At 42.8% G+C, this 12,718-nt stretch overlaps 1 protein-coding gene across 1 annotated transcript; it reads right to left on the bottom strand.

Annotated features, from left to right (window-relative positions):
- Positions 1 to 1,134: 1,134 nt before the first annotated feature.
- Positions 1,135 to 11,291, bottom strand: LOC308325666 (uncharacterized protein). Its single transcript, XM_080778234.1, has 6 exons — positions 10,861 to 11,291; positions 8,942 to 9,208; positions 7,740 to 7,803; positions 6,335 to 6,562; positions 4,757 to 4,897; positions 1,135 to 4,412 (listed from the first exon to the last, which is right to left on the bottom strand). The coding sequence occupies exons 1-6, from the start codon at positions 10,957 to 10,959 to the stop codon at positions 4,078 to 4,080; spliced, it is 1,134 nt and encodes a 377-aa protein (XP_080634360.1). The 5' UTR covers positions 10,960 to 11,291; the 3' UTR covers positions 1,135 to 4,077.
- Positions 11,292 to 12,718: the final 1,427 nt, after the last annotated feature.

The raw sequence follows: 12,718 nt of genomic DNA, 5'->3' as shown, positions 1-12,718 counted from the left end.
AACTTTTTTTCAACTCTAGAGGGTACTCTTATTTTGAAGAGATCGTCCACCGGAAGTCTTAAATTAGCTCATTAGATTAGCTCACTAGACAGTGCCACGACGTCAGGCATCCTAGCCCTAGCTTCACTCAAATGAGATAAATATTTATATATGGTTTTATTTATTTTTGCACTTAATGGCAAATATGGCCAGGTTGAAAGTGTACTAAAATAAATAATGCTAAGAATGGTGTGTCAATAATGATCCGAATGCTTGGAAATTGCGAGGCAACAGTCTGGTAAAAGCCTGGATTTCCGAGGCTAATAACAGCCTGTTAACGCGAGACTAGTTTCTATTTTCTGCTCAGTAACTCACATCTGGTCTATAGCCCACCCTACTGTGTCCGGTCGGGGGGAGGTCCGGTCTTTCCAGCGCGCACATATAATGCAGTTTCCGTGTCCGTTCTAGACCGGATCTGCAAACTGCAGAATGAATTCATTCTGGCCAACCCAAAGGTTTCCGTCTGCAGTCACTATTGGAAGGTTTTGACTGCTTGAAATGAATGATAGGCCTACCGTAGATAGGTCAGAATAGCATTTTTATAAGATGAAATGCAAATGGTCTAAAAAAGAAACACACTCAATACACAAACCTACATCAATTAAAAGTATAGACAAATCAAGACACTATATTGAAATAATTGATTGCAGTAATATACAGTAGGCTAATTATTATTGATTACAGTAATATTTAACAAGTATTGGTAACTGGTAGTCCTTTATAAATTGTAACTTTTGAAATGTGCAAACTCCGTATACGCTTATGGTTTGTTTACTGTTGAGTGAGAAAACAATGTTGCACATTAAGATATTAATCATCTATTCTGGGGACCCACCAAAATAATTTGTGGACCTCCAAATCATTCATAGCCTATAACATGATTTAATAATTATATAATACTAAAGCAATGAAAACAGCTAATTTAATTCAATGTTCTTTTTGGGTGATACCATTATGCACCATAATAATTGCGTCTTATAGATAAACAGGCAGACAGGCAGACAAACTGACTGCTGCTCCAAAAGTGGTAATACAAAATATTTAATGTTATAGGCTACTACTAGTAATATTTCCAAAAATGGAAGCAAATCAACGTAATTATTTTATTAAAATAGAACAAAAGAGCATGTCAACTAATGATAAACTTCATAACATATTAACTGAAAAGTATCACTGTCAGACAGGGCCTTCTATAGGACAGAGGTATCAAGGGTACATCTGCTTCCATTTGTAAAACAAACAAGGGAGGGTGCATTTTGTTTAAGCACTAGATAATTTGTTGTAAAATACATCACAAAAAATAATACCGATTTACACACACTGGCAAAGCTTCACTCCAAACTGAGGCACCAGGAGAATCTAAAGTCAAAGGCAGTGGATTCCATAAAAAACGTGTCAAGGACTGCCAAATCTATTTGAAAATGAAGAGAAAAAGTCATCTTTTTCAATTTTTTTCAAAAAAAGATGGTAGTACAAAAATCCGGGGTGTTCACATACGTGACGATACGTCCGAGTAAAATAACGATAATGACCAAAAGTTAATTATCCCTTTAAGCTGGAACTAATGTTCTTGGGGGGTAGCCTGAGAGTTGTTTTATTAAAGAATATAATATAATATTATAAATTAATTTTTCATGTCAGAGTAAGCCGTTTGAATAAGATGTTTTTTGGCCAAACAGTCAATAGCATCACTACCGGTAGTTAAGTACTGTATTTAACCAGCAAAGCAAAGTTCTTTGTTTACCCAGGGAAGTGGACTAAGCTCGAGATGCTTGTTTACAGCCACACCCTGCTCATAGAACATTTCATGGTAGGGCTTCAATGCCATGCTCAAGGGCACTTCAGCGGTGGTCATTTTAACGTGACAGTCCAGGGATGCGAACTGGTGACCTTCCGGTATCAAGACCGCTCCGCAAACCGTTCGGCCACCGCTGAAGACCAAAACGTGTGTTTTTAGGCAATTCGTATGGACAATTATTTAGCCATTGATCTATTATTTTACCATCAATTTTGTACATGCCCATGTGGGGGAAGAAAGGGTCCAGTGGTTTGTGGAATTCTGTGGACACCGGACAGCCACATTTATAGAAAGCTGGACTCTTACAGAAGCAAAGCACAGGAAAAATGCTGTATTATCCTAGAAGGGTTGGAAGCTGTAATCTGGTTCTACTTAGATCAGAGCTGTCCTATGGAGAAGGATTAGGAAGAGATGGGCAGGCACCCAACCCACTGAGGATGAGGGAGAGGAGGGGGTAGACAAATTCAATGACTACGGTTCTTTTTGCCGTTTGGGAAGGCATTCTGTCTCTTTACCTTGCACTGCCTGAGGAAGGATCCCTTCTCTAACGCCGAAGACTTCTACACATTGGCTGAGGAGAAGTTGCATTTTGACGTTTCACTGTCACCTGCTAGTTCCAGAGAAGATGAAGAAGGTGATGATGAAGTATTTGTGGGTCCAGTCACCAAGATTCTTGAATTAGAATCCTGAAAAGCAACTGTTTTGGACATATGAGGTTTTCAACAGACCGAGACAATACTGTATACTTTGACTTGAATACTGTACTCAAGTACTGCATACTTTGTCCACCACTATGGGTGAGATGCAAGAATAAATCTAAACAAATGGTCGCTATGTGGATATTGGTAAACGTAGTCTTCAGGTCATATGAATCATAACTAATCAGTGATTTATGATGGCCCCAAAGAAATGCCTGTAGGGCTAATTTAAATACAATCATTAACTAGTCCTCGTTTTTAAAGTTTAAAACATTAAATGTCGAAGCATATTTAGACTAGATCTAGTGTGTTCTTGCACCATCTATCAACGTTCCTCACATTAGACAATATCTGCTTTGGAAACTGGATTTAGAAGTAATTTAACACGTTTCATTCTAAATGTGCACGCACACGCACACACACACACACACACACACACACACACACACACGCACAGCATTGCATTTAACCACACAAAACATTTCTATTCTGAGACCCTTTTCCTACAAAGCAGTAGCTTCTCTTTATAATTATATTTCTGGCAGTGGGTTCATGCCCCCAGTGCCCACAGCGTTCCCAGCAGGAATTGAACCCAGGACCTTCTAGCTGTGAGGCGACAGCACTACAGACTGCGTCATTCATATTCTAAAGAAAACCTGGAGACTTGACATTCAGTAAATGGGTCTCATGATCAAAATAAGAACATTATAATGGTGTGTAAAAAACAATAAAATATGTGCCACTGACAAGACTGCTTCTTTGCCACAGACATTGATGGACCCTGCTCTGAAGCCTGACAGAGCTTCACCAGTGTGATTCCTGGGCTCGGCTTACATGTCGCTCCCCCACTTCCTCTCGCTCTTTCCTGTCCGTCTTCACTGTGACTGTCAACCAAGGGCTGTCAACCAAGGGTCCTGCGACGACAGGGCTCATGTCGTCGCAGGACATGCCGGCGCCGTGGCATTTCTTCATGTGCAGCTTGAGGCTGTATTTCACTATGAAGCTCTTGGAGCAGAGCGCGCACGTGAACGGGCGCTCTCCCGAGTGCACGCTCAGGTGGGACTTGAGGTGGGCCGACTGGGTGAACTTCTTCCCACACTGCGAGCAGCAGAAGGGTCTCTCTCCCGTGTGGATGCGCATGTGGACGTCCAGGTTCTGAGATGTGGCATAGTATTTACTGCAGATGCCGCAAACAAAACGCTTGCCTGTGGAGAGAGATATAAAGAGTGACCACAGAGTAATCATTCCAACTCATTGTGCTGCAAGAGTGCTTGTTAACCACAAAAGATCCAGTCTGTCTCCTGTTTCACCTTACAAAAATACTTGTGAATGAATCATCTAAGCTCAATTTCAGAAACAGTGAAAATAGATTGAACGGATCCATTATGAGCTTGCATAAAGAAATATTTGTTTTCTTTTCGACATTTCTCAAGTTGTGGGATGAAAAAACAAACCAACCAAACAAACAAACCAAAGATATTTCCGCAGGCAGGATATTTAGTTGCGAAAAACAGGTCTGCGCCCCAAAAGTGGGTCACAAGCCTACGTGTGGGGAAACAACATGCCTTTAGAGGCCGATTGATCGCAATGCAGACCCGACGGGTCGCGGTAAAGGCCAAAGTTCATCGCGTCTGAGTCATCGTACTCAAAGACGGAGTTGCTGTTCTCGGAGAGTTGACAGTCGGTAGAGTTGGAGCCCGTCATACTGAGGATCTTCAGGCCGAACGGCTCGCTATCTGATGTCTCGTTCGGGTGGAATGCGGGAGGAGGGAATGCCATCTGAGATTTGGACGGCTTGGTCCAAGACAAACTCAAGTCCAGTTCTGCTTTGTTCACCGCGGTCTGACACGACTCCATCAATGCCTTGTTACTGTGACCTGCAAGAGGGGAAGGGAGGAGAGGAGAGGAGAGGACCAAAAATATAGAACCATTGATATGGTAACCGGGACTCAAATTAATGTTTTAATAAGCTCCCAACATCATACTTTATCCCAATAAGGTAAAAAAATATTATGAATTCTAGATGAATGCTATTTTTTTATCAAATCTCATGTTCTCGTGAATGACGTAGGAGGGTTTAATAGCTTTCTTCAAGATATCTCGAGAATGGCATGGATTGTGTTAAAAACCACAGCTCCTCTCACCAGCAAATCACAACGGCACACAGAGAGATTTGGTGCATTTATAGATAGATGTAAATTAACAAAATTACAAACTGTACCTCCAAAATACGTTGTGACGTGTCTGCTGCTACTCGACATGGTGGGAACCAGGGTCCGTTCTTGGAGCACCAGGTGAACATCTGAGTCGATCTGTGCACTGTAGGAGCAAACCTCGTCCCCTGCTTCCTTGTCCAGGCCTCCTAGTAGGGTTGTCACAACCATGTAATTTAGCTGATGGTTAATTCACACACTTGCTTTTATATCCACCTTTGCATAAGAAAAATGGCCAAATAGTGTGACACACACACACACACACACACACACGGCGACAAGGTCAGTCTGATAGGACCAATCTATTTGTTTGTAAACTGCAGAGGAGCTCCACTCAACATGCATTTTCTGTAGCTCCGCCTCCACTGATCTACAAGTCCACAACGCGTCGCGGATGCAATGCGCTGTGGGTCAGCTGCGTTCCCTGCTGTGTTGTGAAGCAAGAAACAGCACCAGAACGCAGAGACATACAGCTGTGTTTTCAAAGCACTACAATGTTCAGATGAGAGCTAGCCACATACACAGCATTTAACATTAAAACGTCAAATGTAAATGCAAAACATCCAGCCGCAATCGTTCATTAGTTCACTGAGATGACATGTCGTTGTGTTGAAACCTTCACTTGAAAACACAAGTGCTATTGCTACTGCTAATCACAAAGATGTGTAGCTCTATGCTGCTCTATGCTGCCCGGTCCTAGCCTGGTTAATAAACCAGACCTAATCAGCCGTTAGCAAAAAAAGATTGCCTGCCGGCGGATTACGGTCTGGAGAGGCTCAATTGTACGCCCATTTCCTACACCAGAGAACTGGGGCGGCCAATCGGGACACGGTATGCAATATGGGCGGTCTTTGGTACAGTGACTTTCAATGCTTGAGACCTTTGACTGACAGCTCTGACCAATTGTGTCAAAGAGAAAATGTTTGAACCCGCCCCCCGGGAAACAAGATCCATGCACAGCCTCTCCAGACTCAAATACCACACGACAGTGTGATTTGAGTCTGGCTTATTAGCCAGGCTAGCCCGGTCCCATCAAACATTAATTTACCACTCAACAGAGGCTGTACAAGATCTCCACAAAAGTGTCCTAGTTTCCTTATGCAGATCGGCTACTGTCGCCGTTTGATGAATTTAATTTGTCCTAATATTGGTCGTTGGTCCTAATAACACTTCTCACTGCTAGACCAGGGCAGGCTGACTGAGGCGGGGAAGCCGGGCTGCTTGAGCCCTGTAGTGGACATGCACACACGGGCGCCGGTGGAGCCGCAGAGAAAATATGAGGATCGGCTTGGCATATTTTGTTGCCCCCCTCAGATCACTTGACTATCATAGCAAGCCTGCTGCGTTGCGACTGCTTCGGTCATGTCATTCACACCACGGCCATCGCTACACTGTACACATCCCCTCCACCCCCCTCCATTTCGATAAGAAATCCTGAGGACAGAAATCCGTCCTGGGGAAGGAAAACTATAAGCCCTGAGATCTGCCATGTTCACGTTTGGGTCCCGAGCAGCAAACTCTGGGCAGGTAATCTCTTTTGGGTCTCGACCTGAGAAGTTTGGGAACCACTACCCTATTGCGCTTACCTCCTAGCTGGCTGGAGCAGCCAGGGTTGTGCGAAGGCGAGTCCAGTGTGTACTGTGGAAAGCCCTTCTTCCGTTTCCCCATGCTCAGTGTTTTGAAGGTGTCCATCTTGCTCTCAGGTGGGCAGGTGCTCTCGTCTCTGCTTGGCCAGACCCTCTTCTTGCTCCTGGCTGTGTCCCTGTCCCCCAGCACTCCGCCCACGCCCCCTCCCTCTGAACAAATCTTAGCACCTGAGAATGAGACAGAGGTCAGAGAGGTCGTTGATCCAGGCGACAACGTTTGCGTTAATCTCTGCCCGTTTGAAAGAACCAGTCCTTTAAAAGGATCCATGGCTAATACGACAACATCTTAAAACATTATAATTGCCCTCTATTACAAAAAAACATCTTAAATATTTTATAAATAGAGAATCTTTCACTCAATAGGGACTGCTCCTGTCGCAAGTTGATGATGTCATATGTTCATGTGTGGTCCAGCTCTATGGAATTATGGAATGCACGTGCTAATAAAAAAAGTGAGTGGTGCAACTCCGTGTGGGGGTTCCCACAGGAACGCACCCAGGGTGCCGGCCCAGTTCCGGCGAGCCGCCCCGCGTCGAAAACGGTAGAGAAATGACAGAGTTACCATGTCCCGGGGGTGGGGGTTCCAGACCCACGCGCCCAGGGGGCCGGGCCGGTTCCGACATGCCGCCCCGTGTCCGAAACGTTTGAGAAATGACAGTTACTGTGTGCCGGTCCCTCTACTGTACTGTCACTGTACTGTACTGGCACAACCAAAATCATCATATATATATACAGTTAATATGTGCGTGTGTGTTTGTGTGTGTTAGGTTGCGCACAGGTGGTGAAAAACAACCATGCTGTTTTCATGCTCATACCTACCCAGTACCCAGCCAGGCAGGCACCCACACACACACAAGTCCATAAGGGAGAGGTTGCACCACTCAAAAATATTTGAAATATTGCTTTGTTGCTCATATTAACTTTAGGAAGTATTAAGTTGTTTTTTATTAGCATATGCATTCCATAGGGCTAGACCGCATATGACATCATCAATATGCGACGGGAGCAGTCCCTATTGTGTGAAAGATTCTCCATTTATGAAAGAAATAAAATATTTATGGTGTTATTTTGTAATTCTAGTTATAGAAGAGGTTTTAACTAAGACACATTTGTCTTATTAGCCAGGGATCCTTTTAAAAAAAAGTTTGAGAACCACCGTTATTGAAATTGTATAGAAGACGTGATGTCTACATACGAGCTCAGACAATGGGACAAAACCGCTTCTGGGAAATGGTTTCCAAAATGTATGGTATCAATGTTGGATCCGGTTCCGGACCCAAACCCTAGAACACTCACTTTGAAGGAATAATTGACGGTACTTGATATAGTCTATTGCTGTACTCACCTTCCCCACAGCTATCATCATTGGAGTCTGAATCCTCATCTTTGATCAACACCACATCTGGAAACTGAATGAAACAAAGAAAGTTTGCCAAACAATACCAATTGTACAACCGATGCCACATACGTTAAGTTAATAAACCACGTCCACATTATGTTTGGATTAGGAACGCGTTTAAAAAGCAAACAAAGGAATAGCATCAAATTCTATATACAGACCGAATCATCATGACACCACAACCAAAACTTTGTCTGGGTAGTTTATGTCAGGAAAATAAAGAAAGGAAAAAAAAACAATAACTGATAAGTCTTGATTCATCAATAGATAAATCGCCTAGAACAGTGGTTCTCAACAGGCCACGACCCCCCAAAATAATCGCATTTGAACTGGGGACCCCCACCCTGATAAGCACTTGGAATTTTAGGAGTTGAGGCATTAATTAACTTTAGGTTAGCCTGAGCTAACGTGTTTGGATTTCACCGATCTGTCGGTCAGCCATGGCCAACACTTCCGCGTTCAGTTTGGGCCGCCGGAAAGCTTCCGGTCGGAAGCAACTCATTCACTGTGAACGTACGGTCGTGATTTTGTAGGAATAAAGTTTAGTACTTAATAATGTGATGCCATAGTTTTTAATAGTTTGTATTATTTGTGTTGCGACGTTGACATGATGACATGAGTTGATAAATGTCTCGGATTTCTCCGATGTTGCCATGTCCGCTTGTTATAAGCGACTTTGGTCTTGTTTTTCAGTAAAGTTGCTTGAAAATATTGACAGGTTAGGTTGCGTTTTTTGGGGCTTGTTTCTAAAGTGTATGCTTATTTAGGCTTGTTCCCTAATGTTGTTTAAACCTGTGATTCTGCTCAAACATTGTCATAAAGCCAAAGACCCCATGTATTTGTGCACACGGACCGCCATCTGAATGTTTTGTGCCAGGTTTTAATTAACGGCTACGCAGATTAGCACCGCTTCGAACACGTTCCCGCTGTCTCCTATTGCTGTTGTATGCATCTTTGAAACATCTCATCAACACTCAAGCGACCCCGCGGGTCTCCGTGAACAGACAGTAGGTAAAGCTGCGTCCTATGGAGAGTGGAATAACTAAGGAGGGACCCTAGGGTACCGCCATCCAAAATTTCAGAAAAGGTAACCTAGGGTTCCGAAAGGGGCTGCTTGCCCCTTTTGGGGCAAGCATCGTTATTATTACCTCTTCTTGTCTTGCAGCGTTGCTGTCCTCTCCAGCAGTGCTCCCCTCATCACCGACTCGTGGCGGTACGTCCACAGTGTCACCACCACCACCAACGGCCGCCGGATCGCTGGTGCATATCAGCGCCTTGAGCCCGCTGCCGTTGCCCCCACCCCCACGTACATTAATGATGGACTCAATGAGGTGCAGCTTCTTACGGAGGTCCTCGTTCTCCTGCCGACTACGAGTGATCTCCAAGTGCAAGACCGCATAGCCCTCATCCACCACCTATGGATAGACAGACAGATAGATATGTTGGCATAATTGTCACAAACGTTTCCATTCATCTGTATGAATTAATCTGTTGAAAGTAAAAAATATACAGGTATATACAAAAATAGTGGAATTAGTGCAGGCAAGCTCACAAGTCACAACACCTTGCGAAGAGAGATTTGTCAGCTTGTAGCTCAGTTAGTGTCACTATTTTAAAACGTGTTTAATGTACAACATTAAATACCGGTAGGCTATGGCTACTTATTTGAGTCCAACAATGCATCCTGCATCCTAAAGCCCCAACAACTTTGTCATCAGTAATTCAACAAAAAATACTTATAACACGCACAAATAAATTGCATTAAACAGTCAGGCATGCGGCCATGCAGAGTCCAATGGCACTTTGGATATAAATAACATCATATCCTGTTTGTAAAACTGCTGGGCGGGTTTTTGCACAACCCAATCGACATTGGAATATACAGTAGGCGGTCCTCACTTTGAGAACCCCTGCTTTACATGGTTATTGGACTGCTGTGTCCTATATTGAGTGGTCTCAAAGTTCAAATCAGCCTCCATGATATTGTCCTCATGAACAAATTAGTGCAATATCACTCTTATACTCACACAGTGATGTGAAATTGTGAATAGGTTTTCTTTTCTTTTTTTTAAGATTCGTTTTTTACGGGCCCGGGAGTGGCCATTGAGAGAGATATTTTGTAGGCTGATTTGAACTTTGAGATGACTCAATAAGTAGGACACACAGTCCAATAATCATGTAAAGCAATGGTTATCCAAGTGAGGTCCAGGGGTCCCTCCCAGTCAATGGTCGTTGAGGGGGTTTCGGCAAAATCAGTTGGTCCGTAACTTTAACCCTATGGCTGACATAACGTTAGCCCTAGAATGTCTCTGTTGTTACATAAAGATATTACAGTATTTCACATACCAGAGCCATAGAACACCCTAGTTCACTTCTGGTTGTGGCGTAACATGCACTGCATTAAATGTGATAAAAGCTCCGTTTGTACTCACCCATTAAATAATTCCAAAGACGTGGAGTGAGATATTGTCCTCTATTTTCATATCCCTGTGAAACGTGTATTTAGTCAAAAATCTCCACTTTTCCACTGCATTCACACAGACACCTTTCACTCCGGGAAAGGGGTCCGGAATGACAGCTGATCACCACAGACAGGTTGGCAGGTGCGTTGATAGCGGTGCTGGGTAATTAATCACACCACCTGCCAATGGTGTGCCCCAAACTTTTGTGTTTCCCTGATGACATTTGTGATGATCAAAGGAAGATTTGATAAATGAAGTCCAGCTGTCAGTCGTTCCCCCAGGTGCAGCTCGAGAAAAAGTGGAGATATTCGAGTAAACAAACATTTTATGACAGAACTGTCAGTTGAGGACCATATCTGACTCCCAAGTCTTTGGAATTATTTATTGAGCGAGTACACAGTTACACAGTAACAGTATACAGTTCTATGACTCTGGTATGTGAAATACTGTAACAACTGTATACCAACAGTTATAGAGACATTCTATGGCTAACATAACGTTTGATCACAACTGATGTAAAGGGACAGCAATGTACAGTATGAAATATGAATACAGTAACTGTATATTAACACACACACACACACACACGAGCCATTGACACACACCTCGCATATCTCTACCACTGCCGCTTTGGTCAGCGCTCCCATGATGATGTTGAGCTGCTCCTGGAGCACCTTGGGGTTCAGGACGTGAACGGCGGCCATCTTTTCACTTGTGTGACTGACTTGTTCACACCGAAGCGAATTTGCTCAACGCGAACAGAGGAGAGCGCACCACCTGGTGCGAATTCTACGTAATGACGCGCAGAAGGAAGAAGCCAGCCCAGTAGGAAATTCGCTCTAATGCGGATTGACTCCCGTGTGTTGAACTGAACACACTACAGTTTCGATGTATAATTATTTTTCAGTTTGGATATTCAAAAGCATTAATTTATTTCCCCCCCTCTATTTAAAAACAAAACCACCCATACGGTTTAAAACCGTTGGTTATCGCCATACATGCCTGCCTGTCACCATAGACTAGGGCTATGGTGGTCTTCACCACAACAAAGGATCAGCAGGAAGAGCACTGTTTTACGCACACTGCTGTTTTCAAAATAAGAGCGCAGCTGCATCCTAGCCTTGCGGGCTTGGCTGGCTTGTTTACAATCTTGCCAGATTTTGCGAGAGAAGAAGTGACTGATTGAAGTATTTATTAACAGTTTGCAGAATGGGTACATTTCACATGAATCACAACTCAGATGCCTATATATGTATTATCTCTGTTTATATTTTGTACATTGTGGTGATTGTGCCCTGCCACTAAAAGATTAGCACTTTGGTGATTTGTGGTATTTTGAGGTGTATCATGGATGTTTTATTTTCTGTTCTGTAATGTGACATGTTCGATGTAGCATTGAAGTGTAATTTTATTTCTGCCACTTGGCCAGTCTCAATGTGTCAGTCTGCATGTGGATGGACGACACACTGAATCATTACACACTACACACTTACACAGCATTACACAGCATACACTAGCACTCCATACAAGATTTGAAAGATGTCCAGATCTTTTCTTATTATTATTTTTTGCCTAGCTGCCCTAGCAGATCAGCTCCTTTCAAATATTGATTGATTGATTGATTGATTTATTTATTTATTGATTTATTTATTTATTGATTGATTTATTGATTGATTGATTGATCAAAAAGCAGGAACACAAAAGTTTTCACAATGGTGACGTCCCGCTGAAATTGCCTATAGGCTATGAACTTAATTTGTAGATCTGATATGTTTTATTAATTTGAAAATGTATTATTAATTATTTTATTAAAATAGATTTTTATACCTGGGGTCCTGGGCCCACCGAGCGGTCCAGGCACCTCGGCTGGTAATCCTGACAGTGTGTCGTGAGTTCGAGTTCCGATCCCGATGACCTTTGCTGCATGTCTTCTCCCCCATCTCTCCCCCTTTCCTGTCAAACTACTATCAATCAATAAAAGGCAAAAAGCCACACAAAAATATATAAAAAATGATTTTTAGATAGATAGATAGATAGATAGATAGATAGATAGATAGATAGATAGATAGATAGATAGATAGATAGATAGATAGATAGATAGATTAAATCAATTAGTTTGATACATCTTATAACAAACTACATCTTATGTGTTTGTTATTAGAAAGTATCTCGGTCGGAAATCTGCAGTTGTAAAAGAGAGAGAGTGACAGTGTACAATTGGAACCAAATAGTGTATGTATAGTAGGCCTAGTAGCCCCGATACGTTCCCATGACTTCCCAATAATCCCTTCATCCTGGATTCCTGGAGTTTTGGTGGGATCCCAAATCACTTCTCAACCAAATGGAGAAGAAGGAACACGTTTATTTTGAAAGGCTTCTGAAACGGACATTGCGTGGCCCAAGGAAGAGGAGGAGATCTAACCATCAACAAACAGCATCCATCAATTCCATCTAACAGGCCAG

This window comes from Protomyctophum bolini, assembly GCF_963924005.1.
Source record: "Protomyctophum bolini genome assembly, chromosome: 12".
In the NCBI taxonomy this organism is placed as follows: Eukaryota; Metazoa; Chordata; class Actinopteri; order Myctophiformes; family Myctophidae; genus Protomyctophum; species Protomyctophum bolini.
The sequence above is the reverse complement of the archived record's forward strand: the minus strand, read 5'-3'. Positions and strand labels throughout refer to the sequence as shown.

Bases quoted from the DNA above. Each gene is read 5' to 3' on its own strand.
- LOC308325666 (XM_080778234.1), bottom strand. From the start codon at position 10,959: ATGGCCGCCGTTCACGTCCTGAACCCCAAGGTGCTCCAGGAGCAGCTC. The intron at 9,209-10,860 runs GTGTGTGTCAAT...GTCTATCCATAG, and splicing joins CAGTGGTAGAGATATGCGAG to GTGGTGGATGAGGGCTATGC. The intron at 6,563-7,739 runs GTGAGTACAGCA...TCTCATTCTCAG, and splicing joins TGATGATAGCTGTGGGGAAG to GTGCTAAGATTTGTTCAGAG.